The sequence below is a fragment of the Polyodon spathula genome, chromosome 10 (genome assembly GCF_017654505.1).
Source record: "Polyodon spathula isolate WHYD16114869_AA chromosome 10, ASM1765450v1, whole genome shotgun sequence".
Classification (NCBI taxonomy): domain Eukaryota; kingdom Metazoa; phylum Chordata; class Actinopteri; order Acipenseriformes; family Polyodontidae; genus Polyodon; species Polyodon spathula.
In genome coordinates this window covers 32055730-32071318 of record NC_054543.1, presented here as the reverse complement: position 1 = coordinate 32071318, position 15589 = coordinate 32055730, and the positions used below count along the sequence as shown (strand labels likewise).

The 15589-nt window shown below is 36.4% G+C and overlaps 1 protein-coding gene across 2 annotated transcripts; it reads right to left on the bottom strand.

Moving 5' to 3' along the window:
• On the bottom strand, positions 1 to 15407 carry tmem237a (transmembrane protein 237a). 2 transcript variants are annotated; one of them, XM_041261660.1, is made up of 13 exons: positions 15097 to 15407; positions 9672 to 9703; positions 8862 to 8875; positions 8424 to 8489; positions 7426 to 7545; positions 4718 to 4844; positions 4212 to 4369; positions 3888 to 4011; positions 3171 to 3362; positions 2005 to 2078; positions 1687 to 1780; positions 1061 to 1182; positions 1 to 642 (listed from the first exon to the last, which is right to left on the bottom strand). In XM_041261660.1, exons 1-13 carry the CDS (start codon positions 15118 to 15120, stop codon positions 590 to 592), a joined length of 1200 nt encoding a protein of 399 aa, XP_041117594.1. In that variant the 5' UTR covers positions 15121 to 15407; the 3' UTR covers positions 1 to 589. The 2 variants fall into 2 exon arrangements, with proteins under 2 accessions (XP_041117594.1, XP_041117593.1); XM_041261659.1 differs by having other exon boundaries at positions 8412 to 8489; positions 15097 to 15406.
• Positions 15408 to 15589: the final 182 nt, after the last annotated feature.

The window sequence follows — 15589 nt, the reverse complement described above, 5'->3', positions numbered from 1 at the left end:
TCTAGTGGGGCCTATTTATTTTTTATTTTTTTATTTTTTTAATACATCTTAAGAACAAATTGACTTTATACCTTCCTTTGTTTATCTTTCAGCTAGTTTTACCACCAGTGGAGTGTAGCAATATAAATCACATTTTACAGGTTTGTAATTCATTTTTGTACATGTCACTGGACTGTTTGACAACATTCAATCTCTCTATATTTATTGTTTCAGTGAAAAGAAAAATTGTCAAGTTAAATTAACACTGTTCACAATTCCTAAAAGCAAAGCTTTAAAGCCTACAGTCTGACACTGTGTTTAAGATGTTCCTAGTGTTTTGGGAATGTCTGAAATCCTCAGTGAAACTGGCAAAATAAATGACAGCAGTAGTGTTGTTGTATTGATTTTAAATGTCTCTCAGATTGTAAGTAGTACTAACTACATTCCCTTGAAAGAGAACAATATGATCATTTGAAAAATCAATGATTTTTTTTTTTTTCTAATATATGATTATCTACATGATAAAACATAAAAATATATATTTCTTAAAAACAGTTCACAACAATATAACAAAACAATGGATACATAATTAAACATGTGTACAAATACTTCAGGCTTGAGTTTCTTTTGGGTATTCTTCCACTTCCATGGAAAATATGAGATCTATTGAGAACAAACAAAAATTGTACTGAGAGAGGAACAATAGGTAATCTTACCATAGAAGGTAGATAATATACAAAGATAAGACAAAACTTGGCTCCCAAGGACAAAATAGTCAAAACACAATTTAAGACCAACAAACAAACAGAATCAGTCAATTCTTGAAGCATTTGCAGCCATTTAATAACAAACTGTCTGCAACATGTGCAGGGGGATAAGGTGGCAGATTGTACTATATGTTGAAAATACAGATCTCTTTCACTGGTGAGGTATATGTACACAAAGTGACTTCATGGACACCTGGTGTACCATCTGCATCTGTCTAGTGGTTTTAAAGAAACCGTCAAAAACATGGGTAGTACGATTTGATTATACTGGTGTGCTGACATTTAAAAGAAAACCAAACTAGTAAATTAGCTACCTTCAGTGCAATCCATTTCTGGTCTGGTAGAGAGGAAAACCCAGGCTATTCCAACCAGGAGAGCCACCACCAGATTGACCACAATCCAGGGCTGGAGGATCTGTTGCTCAGAGCCGGAAGGCCTGCATTAGAAAGAAATGGTAATCGCAGTAAAACAAACACAGGGAAACGAAAACAGCTAAACTGTGCTCAGTGGAATAATAATTTATATATATATACACACACACACACACACACACACATATATATATATATATATATATTTACACACACACTTACCAAATAACAAAAACCGTGATAACCTGTGTACGATTATTTAATGCCATCACTACAGAACATGCCAAAACCCATATGTTATCTTTAATCCTAGGGCTTGTGAAAGGCTGAGAGTCAAGGCCACCAACCTACTGTGGTTAGAAGAAATCACTCATAGATGTTACTGCATCCATAAATAAATATCCTTAATATGAAAATACACTTAATAACCATCATGCTATTGTAATAGATGTTTTGGGGTGGGCTTGGTCCAAGGAGAGCAGTGCCAGTCCCCACTGTATATTTAACAAGAACTTTGCAGAAGAGATGAAAAAAATATACATTTAAAAAGTGCTGAATTCTTTTTTTACCATAGGGTGTCATTGGCAGACTGTGATGTGTAAAGGTTTATCCTGTCGCTGGTCATTTGTTGGCTTAAAGACAGAACCAAAGCAACAAAATACACTATAAAAGAGAAAGCAAAAAAATAATATTTAGAGTTAGGCAGTGTCCACATTGCTGTTCCCTTTCTGTTTTGCTACATATGCACAATAAACTTTGTCTATGTAGCTGTGTCTGTTGACGGGCTATTCACCCTAGCAGTTCCCCTGAATTTCAAGTAATAATTGCTTTCATCTAAGGAAATAATAATACCATTTAAATATTAGAAATTGTTCAGGGTTACTTACGGAAAGAGGCCAGAGCTGCAGGGTCGAGTGTCAGAAAGCCACGCAGTGCCATAGACGTCTTGGCCAGGTTAACCCTAGAATTACAAGCACACCCAGATGCAATGTAAACAAAGCAAATGAAAATAAAATCTTTCTTATTAATGACTACTTAAAGATTAAAGATAAATGACTGCTTGCAAGTCCAGTTATGAAACCGTTAAATCTAGAAGGTGTTTAATGATATGCCATAAATAATGTCAACATTTTTGAGAGCAGATTTCCTTGTACAGTAACTTCAAATACTCTCCAGTTTAGTTTTTTTTTTCTTTTTTCACAGTAACAGACATATGCACTGTTAACAAAAAGTTACTGTACTACTATTTAACCCATTTGCACTTTTATCTTAAACTGTCAGATATGATATACGATCCCATCTTTCCCAATATGTCCTGTTTTGGTGCCAATTGTGTTTTTTTCTCTAACCACCACTGCATCAGCAGACATTTCTTTCTTCAGCACCAATTTAGGTTGTGTTTACAGGGTCCTAGGCTGTGACCCAAATAGCTCATTTCATTAAGTCACACCAAAATGCATTAGGTTTGACCTAAGTTCAACTCTGGGATAGAGCAATAAAAAAGTAATCCTATCAGCAGAAAGAAAACAGAACACAGCAATAAAAAATTTCCAGGCAACGCTCAATGAATTATTTAATTGGGATGATACAAAGCTGAAAGGAAATGAAAAAAAAGCACACAACCTAGTTCCATGTTACTTTGGTACTGGCAATTTGAAATCAGGACAGCCTATATACTGAAGTTGCTCAGTAAACTACAACACCCTATAATTGTTTGTTTGCGAAATCATTAGCAAGAGCAAAACATTCATTTTGGAATTGGCCAATTGGTTGTGTGGTATTTAAGGTTTAAAAATAAAACAGAAACACAAGTTAAGATAAATAACTATTTTTACTCTTAATATTTTTTACATATGGGATGGAAAGGCACTTGAAGTTGTGTTTAGTATCTTTTATTCCCACATGAATCAAAAGCACTTTACAAAACACAGTTCAATGACTGAAGTGTAGCCACATGCAACTAACAGAACTGATTTCATATGAGCTTACCATTTCGCAGATAAGTGATCCAACTTCAATATTCATAATAGAACTTTGTGAATGACCGTCATACCTGTCGAATGCAGATACGGTGCTGACAGCCAGTAGAAGGTAGAGCAGGGACTGTGCTGGATAGGCCAGAGTCTTGTATTGTTGCAACAGGTTTGGGAGGGTAGTGAGCTGGTTTCCAGCCAGCACGTACACCACAATGATATTCCACACAGCGTATCCAGCGAGGAAACCGTGAGAGAACAGACCGATCACTCTGAAAAGCACACAGCAGCAGCAAGCCGCCTCTGGTCAGTGAACACATCTCCTCCAGAGTTGGAAGAGTGTACAAAAAATGAATGGAAATGCCTAAAATATCTATAAAAAGGACTATAAATTACACTTTGGCGCAACCCAAGAGGTAAAAAGCAGTCACTATGCTAAAAATATTATAATTACCCTAACAAACATTTCTATTTTGACCAAGGCCCTGATCCCTTTGCACGGGTGGTTGAATTTTACCAAAACAAAACCTTGTTTTTGCCTCTCCACTATTAAGGAGAGACTATTACTTACTATTATTAATAGTCAATTATCTTGCAAATGCACTTGCTGTTTCTGGGTGGTAAATTGGGTAAATGTGGAGTAGAACACCAAAAGAGCTCCTGATAAATGGCACTGCATAATTTATGTTCATCATTTGAGGGTTAATTCTAAATACACAACGAGCTTGTTGGTTTTCATAACTTTGACATACCAACATAAACAACTGAACAGATTTCTTAAAGGGCACTGGACTCACCTGAAGCCCCGGTGCACGCTCATTGCCACATCCCTTGTTGTCCACAAGGATTTCACCTCCATGTAATCATCTGCTTGTTCAGCAGGTTTACTCAGCTCTGACCTGTCCGCAGCTTGAAATCGCCCTGCCAAAAAAACAACAGAAACAGGTTACAATCCAGCAATGGCTTGTCAAACTAAGTGGAAGGAGTTATTCAACAATTTGCAGTGAAACAAGACAGTGACATATATATGTATATGGACTGTTCAGGCAAAGATGCATTAAAGTTTAGGAAAGGACAAAAATCAATCCTTTCTTCCACCACAAGAAGATGACGGTACTCACGGTTTCTTTCCACAAACACTTTTCCCACTGGCTGGCTGCTGCCAATCGGAGCTGTGAAAAGAGTGTGCGGTGAAATGGGAGGCTGGACATCAGTGATGATGTCATCCTCTTCCACTCCAAGCTCATTGGCGTACTGGAGATCAGTGGGACGGGTTTTCCTGAGGAAAGACAGGAATCCACCAATCAGGAAGCTCCATTCCAAAGCAAATTCTGATTATTGGGCATAACCATGGTAGTTGAACTTGTCTGTACTGTTTCAAATGTTCCTGATGTGGTCAAACATAAAATGGTAATGCCCCTCAATTAGGGTTCTATAGCTTAATTAAGTTAGACCTGAAGGTGAGACAAAGAAGGTAGTACAGTAGAAGGGACCTGGTGAAAGACAATAGCTGTATTTGTTAGAGGAGGTATCGGTTTCAAAGAGGGAAATTTCATATAGCAGAGGATCAGAAGTTCAGTGGTTAAACCTGGCAGTACTAATTGTTTTATGATGTGGCTGCACTCACTTGGTTCTCTTCCGTGGCTTGCGGATCACTTCAAAATCATCCGGATTGTCTACACTATTGTCATTCGGCAACTCTGTCTGCATGGAGGGTTCTGATGGGGTGTTCTGCATAAACGATGTTTCAGAATCTAAAAGGGAAACATTTATATGACCAAGCAAGTCTAATAACACAGCACTTCTTGTGTGACTGTTATAACTGTACATAATGTGACATTTCTCCATTACTAGTTAATTCTACTTCAATAACAATATTATTATTTTCTAATATTACAGTGTTGTTTGTAATTTACTTAATGAGGATTGCCATTTTTTTTTCCTATAAAAAGCATACATAAAAGGTTCCTCTATCCAATTTATTTACTCATATCAGAAACACAAAGTGCATGATTTTGAAATAGTGCAAGACTTTCAGTGGAATCTGGCAGTTGAAAGTACCAAACAAGATACAGATGAACCTGCTATATATCATGAATGCTGTGCAGACATACTTTGTGATATATAGCGGGTCACGATATAAACTGAGTTTCACGTTTGCCTATGAGAGCACATTATGAGTACAAGAAAAAAAGAAAGAAAACTGTCAATTAAAGAGCAGCATTTTAATACTGTACGTTTAGTCGTTCTTTACACTGAAACAAATGCATATAGTTTACTACAGGACAAATACCTTTTGTATCATTAACTGGAACAAAACAGTTTGCATCATTATCTAAAAAAGGCATGAATTGTCGACTGATGAGCGATATCAATACTTGGAGTTTTTTTGTGTGCATTTGTATAAACTGACTGTTCAAAATTGGTGTTTTGTAACTGAACTGTATCCCTTTAAGACCACCCATGCAGCACTTGACAAGCTGCACAAAATGTCAGTTTATCAGACGAGATGATTACTGGTTGTTAGTTGCGTTGGAAATTAATTATATCCTGTGGTTACATAGTAAAGCACGACCACGAAGCATTTGACAGGCTGCACAAAACATGACAATAGCGGGTCTGTGAAATGATATTGAGAGGTGATTTCTCAAAGAACCTATGGTGCATGGCAAGTGGTTTTTCAAAAAACATGATAATAAACGGCGTACAATATTAAGCGAGGTGATGTAAAAACGGGTTGCTCTGTATTTGTAGAGAGATAATGAAAGTTTGTGGTAGTTGGTAATTGTTTTGCAATACATCCACTTACTACAGCCAGCCACAGAGGTGAATGCTGCATTTGGTTATGCTAGCTGAGTTAACAGTGAAATCTATTATCAGAAATCAATTCATTTTGGTTTTAAGTAACTTCTAAAAGGCTGAGAGTAAATTTAATGTTTTATTGGTATTTATTTTTAAATGGATACTGAAATACTCCCCAACCCCCCCCCAATTGTCTCCTTTACTACCCAATATCCATAAGGCTAATAGGTATCTGACTCTTTAAACAACTTTTTGCTTCCTAATTATCTTCACATATTTATATACGTTTCATAACCCTAATTATGATAGTAAAAAACAGGAACATTGATTTGATAAAATCATCCTGGTAAACAGGAAAATAAATTACTAAACCAAAGAAACATTGTGCAGAGAATTCTTTACAAATCGAACAACTAAACTGAGATGACGCATCACCAGGGTTAATCAATGTGTTTTGTGTTTAATCACAGAGGCACAATGTCAATTTAAATAGTGCACAAGGTCCCCTGAAATGATTCAACACAGCAATTACACCATGTAACAATTTTTTATTTTTTTTTGTTCCTGGGTAGTAAGTGTTATTTCCTAATTGCTTATGCTTCAAAAGTGAGTAGTTGAGTAAATACAGTATAATCGTAAATCTCGAACAACTACTCACTTCTAAATCTTTTGTAGTCATTTTTATATTACTTTAGTAGAAATACATGTTAATTTGGATTCATATATCACTGTCCTGGTCACAAAAGCAAAGTTTGTGGGGAATAATAGCCATTTTCTATACTTTTGAGGCATAAGCAATTAGGAAATAACACTTACTACCCAGGAACAAAAATTGTGTTACATAGTGTTATAAGAACCAAGCATAAAGGCACAGATGCATCTTTATCTATAGTGATTACCGTTCTATAGTGAATCTGGAGAAAGCATTCTATGTCTGTACAAATTAGAAAAGCATGTTTCCTGTACGGAGCTCTGTATTCAATGTCCTCTCTGCAGGCTAACAGCCATGAATGAATTTTAAACATCCTTTATTAAGCACTAAATAGCTACTCACAAGGCTAATAATTAAAAAGCTTCATAAACTCTAATTTCCTATTAGCTTTATGTAATTCTATAGCACATAAATCAAAATTACAATGGCAAAAAGAGTACTATGGTTGTGAAACGGATCTTGTTAAATCACAAACAAATGTACAAGTTAAATTAACTGTGTGTTTACTTGCCTTACCTGTACAGCAAACAGAGATTATTCTTTAATGCAAACTAATCAACTCTGTCTGTGGTCAGATTTTACAAGTAATCATGAAAAATGTCTCAAAACATACTCAAGTTTCTAAAATACTTAATTCAGAATGGATTTAAATAGACAAACGAGTCATCAGCACTAACCAGCTGGATGTTATTCTGAACCAACATATGAAAATGAATTACATGACTTAATAAGCTTAACTATGAAGGTACTGGAGGAGATATGGTCTGACTTGAACAGCAAGCTGCTTTTCATTTTGTGAGGGACCCGTCTGGCTCACTCACCGGGTGTTTGCAATGACTTTTTCTTCTTTCTCTTGCGCTGTGGGGGCATGTCCAGAGGTTCTGGAGTCAGAGATTCTTTGCTTTCTGAATGTCTCCAGCTGCCAGGCTGCATTATAGACCCTTAAAGGAGAACAAAAAATAAAAATTGTATATATTATACTAATATCTGTAGCCATTGGTGAGTTTTGCGATTTCAAAGGGATTCTGAATCACAAGCTACTGCAAGTGTAGAAATATGTGTTCACAACTAAAACCTTAAGCGCAAATATTGATGTCAAAGCCCATAGCAGGTTACTTATAATTTATTGATATAAACATGCTTTTTTTGGTGTGTTCATTACTACAGTTTGCATGGTTTTCAATTTACCTATGATCAAAAGAAATCCTGGAAAAAAAGGGCATTTGGCTGATTAAAGCTTAATAATTGATATGCACCTAATTAAATAGCACTACACAGCTACTTGCAGCATGTTTTTTGAAAGATAAATGTGATTTACAGTTGATATGAACACACAATCAAACATCAATGATAATTTTATACATATCCTACAAATTAAACCACGGGAAGATCTGATGTATCATGATTTGTATCGTATCATGATCGTTACACCCATGTCCACCACTAGCACATGGGCAATAATAATAATCATCTTTTTTTTTTTTTTTTTTATATAGTGCCTTTCATAGTGAACCACAATCACAAAGCACTGTACAAGAAATGAGATTAGGGTGTGTGAACTATGCATCAGTTGCAGATTCACTTACAACGTCCCACCCGAAAGACATAAGGAGCATAAGGAGGTTAATGACTTGCTCAGGGTCAAACAAGGACTCAGTGGCTGAGCTGGGATTTGAACCGGGGAACTCCTGGTTAAAAGCCCATTCCTTTAAACACTGAATGGACCACACAGCCCCAATATACAATTGATTCTTGAATGACCCAGGTACATCGAATTGATATATTTGAATTAAAAAGTGCTCCCTACCTTCTGTCTTACCTATTCCATTGGTTGTTTTTAACTTTTTCTTTTTAGTCTTGCTAAGTGGCATCTCATCTGTTGAAACTAAAAAGAACATGTTTCAAAATAGCTTTATAGAGACGGATTAACACTTTAAAAATAAAAATGGAACCCCTGGTGTTAACTTCGATTTAAAATACCCACAAGCATAACACCACAATTAGAAATATGCTTTTTTAAATAAAATTAAAAAATGTAAAAAATCAAAATAGACATTTTATAATACACATTGTAAAAAGTGTGAATTGTGGAGGGAAACTAGTTTGACTTGCACCCTATAATGTACACCAGTAATAAAGTTACTTACAATGCCTGGATTCCTTGCTGGACAAAGAAATAAGTTAAAGCTATTTTTTACAGAAGATTTAATGTCCAAATACACATGATCAAATATTCATAATCTAAAAGTAGACCTACCTCCAGTGTTTTGGCTTTATTTGCCAACAGTGGGCATGGAAAGAAAAGACAGAAACATACAATCAAGATGATATATATATTAAAAGGACTTAAAAGAGCAATCTCTTATCTGAAAAGCAACAGCCCTTACAACCTACATAAATGCAAACGTCATATATTATTACTTTAATACAGTATGTCAACAAAAACACAACCAGATTCAATGCTAGTGTACGGTCTGTACAGTAAGGCGCTACACAATTCATGCCAATTAAAGCACTTCAAAAGCATGCTAAATTACAATAGTGCAATCATAAACATTTAATTTTAAGCCGCCACAATATTGCTTACTATGAGGATCTTGATTTAAAACTACACATTTGTCCTTTGACTTAATTATTTAGATACAGCAAGTGCACTGCTCTCTGTGAAAACCAAGTAAACTTTAGTATGAATTCTGGTGCAGGTAAACACATTCACAACTACAGCATTTTCACAAAATAACCACAACAGAGTTCATTTATTTAATACTAGTACTGTATTTGCCATCCTGATATAACCAGAACAATCCAACAATATCCAGTATTTTCTTAAGGAACTTGGTAAATGATATACTTGTAAAATGATATTTTCATGAGATGTAGAAGTCTTGCACTGAAAGTGCAATATCATCTATCTAAAGTTAAGATGGCTGTAAGTCTTATGATTAAGACACTGATGCTCCCACTATAGACCAATACTCAGCTAAAAGTAATTTGAATATGGCTCCTTTTGTTGAACTAAATATGCACTTAAAAAAATGGTTATCTAAATATTATTACTTTACTGTACCTTGGCATTGGTGGAAGGGCACGAGGCTGGCGCTGAAAAATAATTTAAAAACATTATTTTAAAAAATGTTCTTACAGAACTAGAGTTACAGAATTCACAGACTGATGGATCTAATTTAGTAGAATAGGGTCATTCCATACCAACTAAACCAGAGCCATTGCCCGACCTTTTTTTTTTTTTTATTTTAAATTCCCCTTTGAGCTGTGACCTGGACCCTGGGCTCAATTTAGACGCTCCCCCCACCCATCATTAACCCCTTCTGAAATTTTGGGGGTGGGTGGGCCTCTAAATATCCCCCAAAGATGTTTTTGGATAGGCGTTAATGAGCTCTACCAGAATCAAGGAAAACATTTTGGCATCCGCAGATTTTGGATTTTTGGCAAATTTTTGAAGTTGCATTTGTTATGCATTCGAGCATTGCTTATGGACACTTTGGCGAGGCTAAAGTACCACATAGTCCTAACTGAACTGGTGTTATTAGACTCTTGAGTAAAAAGTGACAGGGTGTGCTCTCAGTAGCACTAGCTTGGGTTATGAACTTGTGTGTGGAACTTAGACTTCTTTGTTACAGTGACACATTTGAAACTACCAAAACCTCAATTAGTTGTGTTTTAAAAACTACAAACTGATAGAAAACATAAAAATAGATTACCATGGTAAACTTAAGGAACTTGAGGGGTTAAGAACTTCTGGTGTCACTTGCATCCATTCATAGAACAGCCTATCCTCGGGGAAGGGCCACTTGCAGGTGTTCGGCCCGGCAGGATGCATAACCTTCACCTGTGCTCCATCAGAGACAGTCTCAACTTCTCCAGGGAACATTTTATTTCATACAACACCTTCACCCAGTCACCTACTTCTTGCTGATGAAAGCTAAGGTTGGCAAAGTTTTTGCGATTCTTGTACTGCCTAGCAGATCCATCACTGAAGTAATGTAAGGTATACGTTTCAAGTCAGAGACCTCCCTCTTGATCAAAGGAATGACCTTCTTCTGAAATGCATACACTGTCGACGCAGTGTTGCATTTCATTACTCATCACTGCAACACTCATGTGATTAAGTTCACTGTCCTGATGGAAGTAGAACACAAACGGATGGAGTGTGGCCTGAGAATTGTCCAAATGAAATCTTTGAGCAGCGTCTTGGATCACAAAACTATAATTTTCTGCAAAATTGAGCAGACAGACAGCATGGTCCTTTTTCAGATTTTTTTTCAGGCAACTCAGGAAGTTTGTAAAATGCACCTAAGTGAGGTTTTGGTAGTTTCAAATGTGTCACTGTAACAAAGAAATCTAAGTTCCACACGTAAGTTCATATCCCCTCAGCTCCGAGCTAGTGCCACTAGAAGCACACCCTGGCACTATTTACTCTAGATCTAACCACAGATAATGCAATAATAAAGAATAACGCCAGTTCAGTTAGGACTATGTGACACTTTAGCTTCACTTGAAACCAAAAGCGTTTCACAAAATTTGGAAGAGTGGTCCCAAAGGTTTTTACAGCAATACTAACATTTTAGGACTTGCATCCCCTACCGGGTAAAGGATTGGGCTGAAGTTTGAATAAAACTTGTAACTTCACCTCGTTTAGCAACTTCCAAAAGTGAGTTATGTGCTTCTGGTATCTTTTTTCTCGAAAGCTCTATTCATTACGAGTCGAAGGAGGGGCTACACATGATGGTAGCGTTTAAGTTGAGCCTAGGGTGATTTCTAGTTTTTTCACTTTAGGGTGACCTTTGTCAGGTCACAGATCAAAAGGGGGCGGGGAGGTTGAGTTGGCGTGGAATGACAAAACATCCAAGTTTTAGCGACATGTAAAGGTGATTTTAACACTTTTATGTTATTAGGCAAATAAATTAGCAACGCCAAATGGAATTTAACAAGGAAATGAAGGCCCATTTTAGAATTTTGCCTGGACACTGGGATTAATGCCTGCCTCTACTGTATCACAAGCTCAAAGGGATAAAAAAAAAAAATCCTACTGTGGCACCACAAAGCTCCAAACACCACTGTGGGGAACTGGCTGAATTGAGACAAAAGAAAATCTCCAGACAATCTCAAACAACACCCTGCAGATCAGATCCTGATGCTCCTTCGAGGTCCCCTATCCAAGTACTAACCAGCCCCAACAATAATTGTAATCTGAATTTGAGTTTCTTAAAAAAATAAATTAAAAAAAAAAAACACACTTCAAATAGGTTGTAGATATAAACTGGTTTACAGCACAATTGTTATATTGTCAAACAAAAAATACTGGACTTCTTTCAGGCCTCAAGTTAAAGGCCAATTGAAGGCCCCTGAGTGGGCCACAAGAAAATGCATTGAAAGGAGACCATCTGCTGTATGACCTAATAGCCAATTGGTTAAACAAAAACAAATGAAACGATTTAAGGATTCTTCAGATGCTGGATACATCAAGTAAGTTAATGGCAGCAGCAACGCTTTGAACTATGAGGTTTTAAATGTATGAGGCTTTATTTATTTATTTATTTACATTTTTATGGTGCCTTTAACCAAGGCACTTTACAAATGTAAACAAAATGGTACAATCAAGAAAAAATAGGAGAAGAAAGAATTTAAGTTATTGGGCTAGGGTGGGGAGATACAAATTAGTTGCTAATATGAAAGCAGAGGGCTAGGTCAGGGTCAGGCAAGCAGGGTCATAAGAGCAGGTCAGGGGCCAGGAGTATCAGTAGGATGGGCTAGGGAGAAAAGATGCGTTTTTAAGGAGGGGCGGAAACTACACAGTGTGGGTGACTGTTTTATGATAAGTGGGAGTTTATTCCAATGAGGGCAGCAAGAAGGGAAAAGGAACGGAAATGAGATTGGGCACAGGGTGAGGGTGGGACAGAGAGGGACTGGGAATGTAAGGGACGTGGAGGAACATAGCAGGTGATCAGTGCAGCCAGATAAGGTGGGGCAAGACCATGGAGAGATTTGTACACAAGGGTAAAGAATTTGAAAAGGCAACCATAATAGACATGGCGCAGTCTAAGTGGAGGCGGAGAGGGGATGTATATTACATATATTAGCCTATTATGGGGACTCAGACAAAACAAGGAGTGAAACTCCAATATGCATACATCAGCAAAGCACAGCTATAGAGCATTTACCTCAGGCCTCAATTCAATGGCCCAGGCTATTCTAATTTAAGAAGAATACTGTGCGTCTATTAAACAAATGTGTGTATACTATACATATACATAAAAAGTAAAATTACAGTAACATACTATTGTGTTTTCTTAGAAAAGGTACTAATACAAATGCAACATTAACTAGAATCAGTACACAAATGTCTGTTTTCATACAAAGTTATATATGCCAATAAACTGCCTTGCACACAACACAGTTTCATAAGTTATTCAGTGAAACAGTCCACACTTACCCCTTTTCTCCCCATTGCATCAAGACTCAGAATGTATAGAATGGACTGTCTATAATTACAAGGCAGTTGGTTACAGCACTGCGTCACCCTAATCCGACTCTAAATCCGTACAAAAGCACATCTGCTGCCCTGGGATTATCAAGGCATATGTCATACAGGGTGTAGAAAGGGCATGTTTATATTCAAGCAGGATCCTGGGAAAATAACATCAGACACTGGCCAGAGTGTATGTGGACTATTGGAAGGACAAGACCAGTGACATGAATCTCATGAGTTCATCAGGGACTGATCACAACAATGCTTGACAATGACGGATGAGTCTGCTGTTTCTAATTCCTTTTCACACAGTACAAGAGCTATTTTGTTAACACTACATGTAGATATCAATAAGAACTCATGTTGATGAAGAAAATGCACTGTTATTAATGGCCCACTTACAGTACATAACACTACACTATGTAAGTATTAGAACATCTATGACATTAGCTTGTTTGTTCTGTAAGTCTCAGTTGTAAATCAATACAGTAAAGCTGCATTAATGTCTGCTTAAAAAAACTGGTACCCTGTTCTTGCAAACCTGCAAACACCAGAATGAAATGCGATTTAAAAATAAATAAATAAGGTACCTTGTAGAAGTTGTCACAAATATGCAGTCCTTCCTGGGTTAAGGATATGTGCTTGATAAAGGTCCTTTTTTCTACAAATGTATTAGTGTGCCTTATTTAAGACGATACAAACAAGTTGTACTACACCATCCTATTTGACTTTAGACTTAATGAGGATGCCCCAACCAAGTGACAGATATGTATCAGCAGTCATAAGTAAAGGTGCCTCTACAATATCCATTTGCATCAGCTACTGTATTACCCTTGCATTGAGCACTATTAGCCACTATTAAAACTTTAAGTAAGGCAGCTGGGAAAGTAAAGTGCTCAATTACAGTAATTCACTCTGCTGCAGTGCACTGCATTTATTTAAAGCAAATATATATATATATATATATATATATATATATATATATATATATATATATATATATATATATATATATATATATATATATATGGTTACGACCTAAAGATAGATCCCAATCCACAGTGTAAACTGCCGTAACGTTTTTGTGAATTTTTAAAACACACTGATATTATGTTATTTCAAACAGAACCAAGTTTGCATGTTTGAACAGATAATTTAGACACTATTTGCAACAAATAAAAACTGTAGCCACGACTACTACAAAACGCAAGCTTTGTCGTGTTAGTCATATCCCACTAACCTATTTAGACAGAGGAAGTTGATAATTTGGCTTTTTCCTATATCATGTCACGCAGCACACTTGTACTCTCACTTGAATTGGAATGGTGGTATGCCCTACTCCTTGCAAAATGGTCAATACTATACACTTTGTAAACAACGAGTTTTGTTAGTTTGATATTCATTCAACTGCTCCACACGTATTTTATGTTAATATTGTATGCTCTTGTTATAAATTACACTAGGCTTATATAACCTTAACAGAACATTTACAGAGGCATTAAGAATTCAAAGCTGTCCAAGTTCTACTTTAAAATGCAATTCATGTTACAGTATAGTACTTGTACAGTCTACAGCTGCAGACAACTGTTGCCCCCGTTGGAAGTTGGTCACATTGGATCAAAAAAAATCACTGAACTAAACAAAAATGTTGTTACTGCGATTGCTACTGTAGTGCCTACGTATGACGCATCTTGGTATTATTATATATATATATATATATATATATATATATATATATATATATATATATATATATCTATATATATAGTGTTGATAAAAAACTAAAACAAAACTATATATATATATTATATATATATATATATATATATATATATATATATATATATATATATATATATATACACACACACACACATAATTCAAGGGTTAGTTTTCTTATTTGTACAAGTTGCACATTTTACTGGTGTACAATGTCCTGTTTTTTTCTACATTGTAAAACATACACCCACTTTTTTCATTCACTTTTACTTGATCATTTACTTACCCGTTTGTTGCTTTCTGTAGCCATATTTCAAACTGTAAATAAAATCACGTTACACGACTCAATGGTTGCTAGGCAAGACTCTGGTTTCCATCCATGATGCCGTTCGTTGCTGCTAATACGATGAGAGGTCAGAGGTTTTTTTTTTTACTTCCGTTTGTAGCTCCTCTCAGACTCGCACAGCGTAGCTTACGCAGGTTAGTGCTGCGTGCGCAACTCGTAAAGACGTTATTATACTCTACAGCCCGATCACATGATGAGGGTGATGAATTTAGGTACAGTAACCTAACCCTAAACCTAAGGTTCGTGGGGTATTGGTCGTGGATCCCAATCAACTTTCACTGGGTAATCACTATGTTTAGTGTTTTCCGCTTCCCACAACTGGTTTATGGTCACGTGGTAGGGGTGTTGCGGGTGATTGAAGCTTGATATAAATTACGAGTTGCACAGTGTGGGCTCCCAGCGAGAGCCTTCGTTCTGTAGCGATAGACTGTCG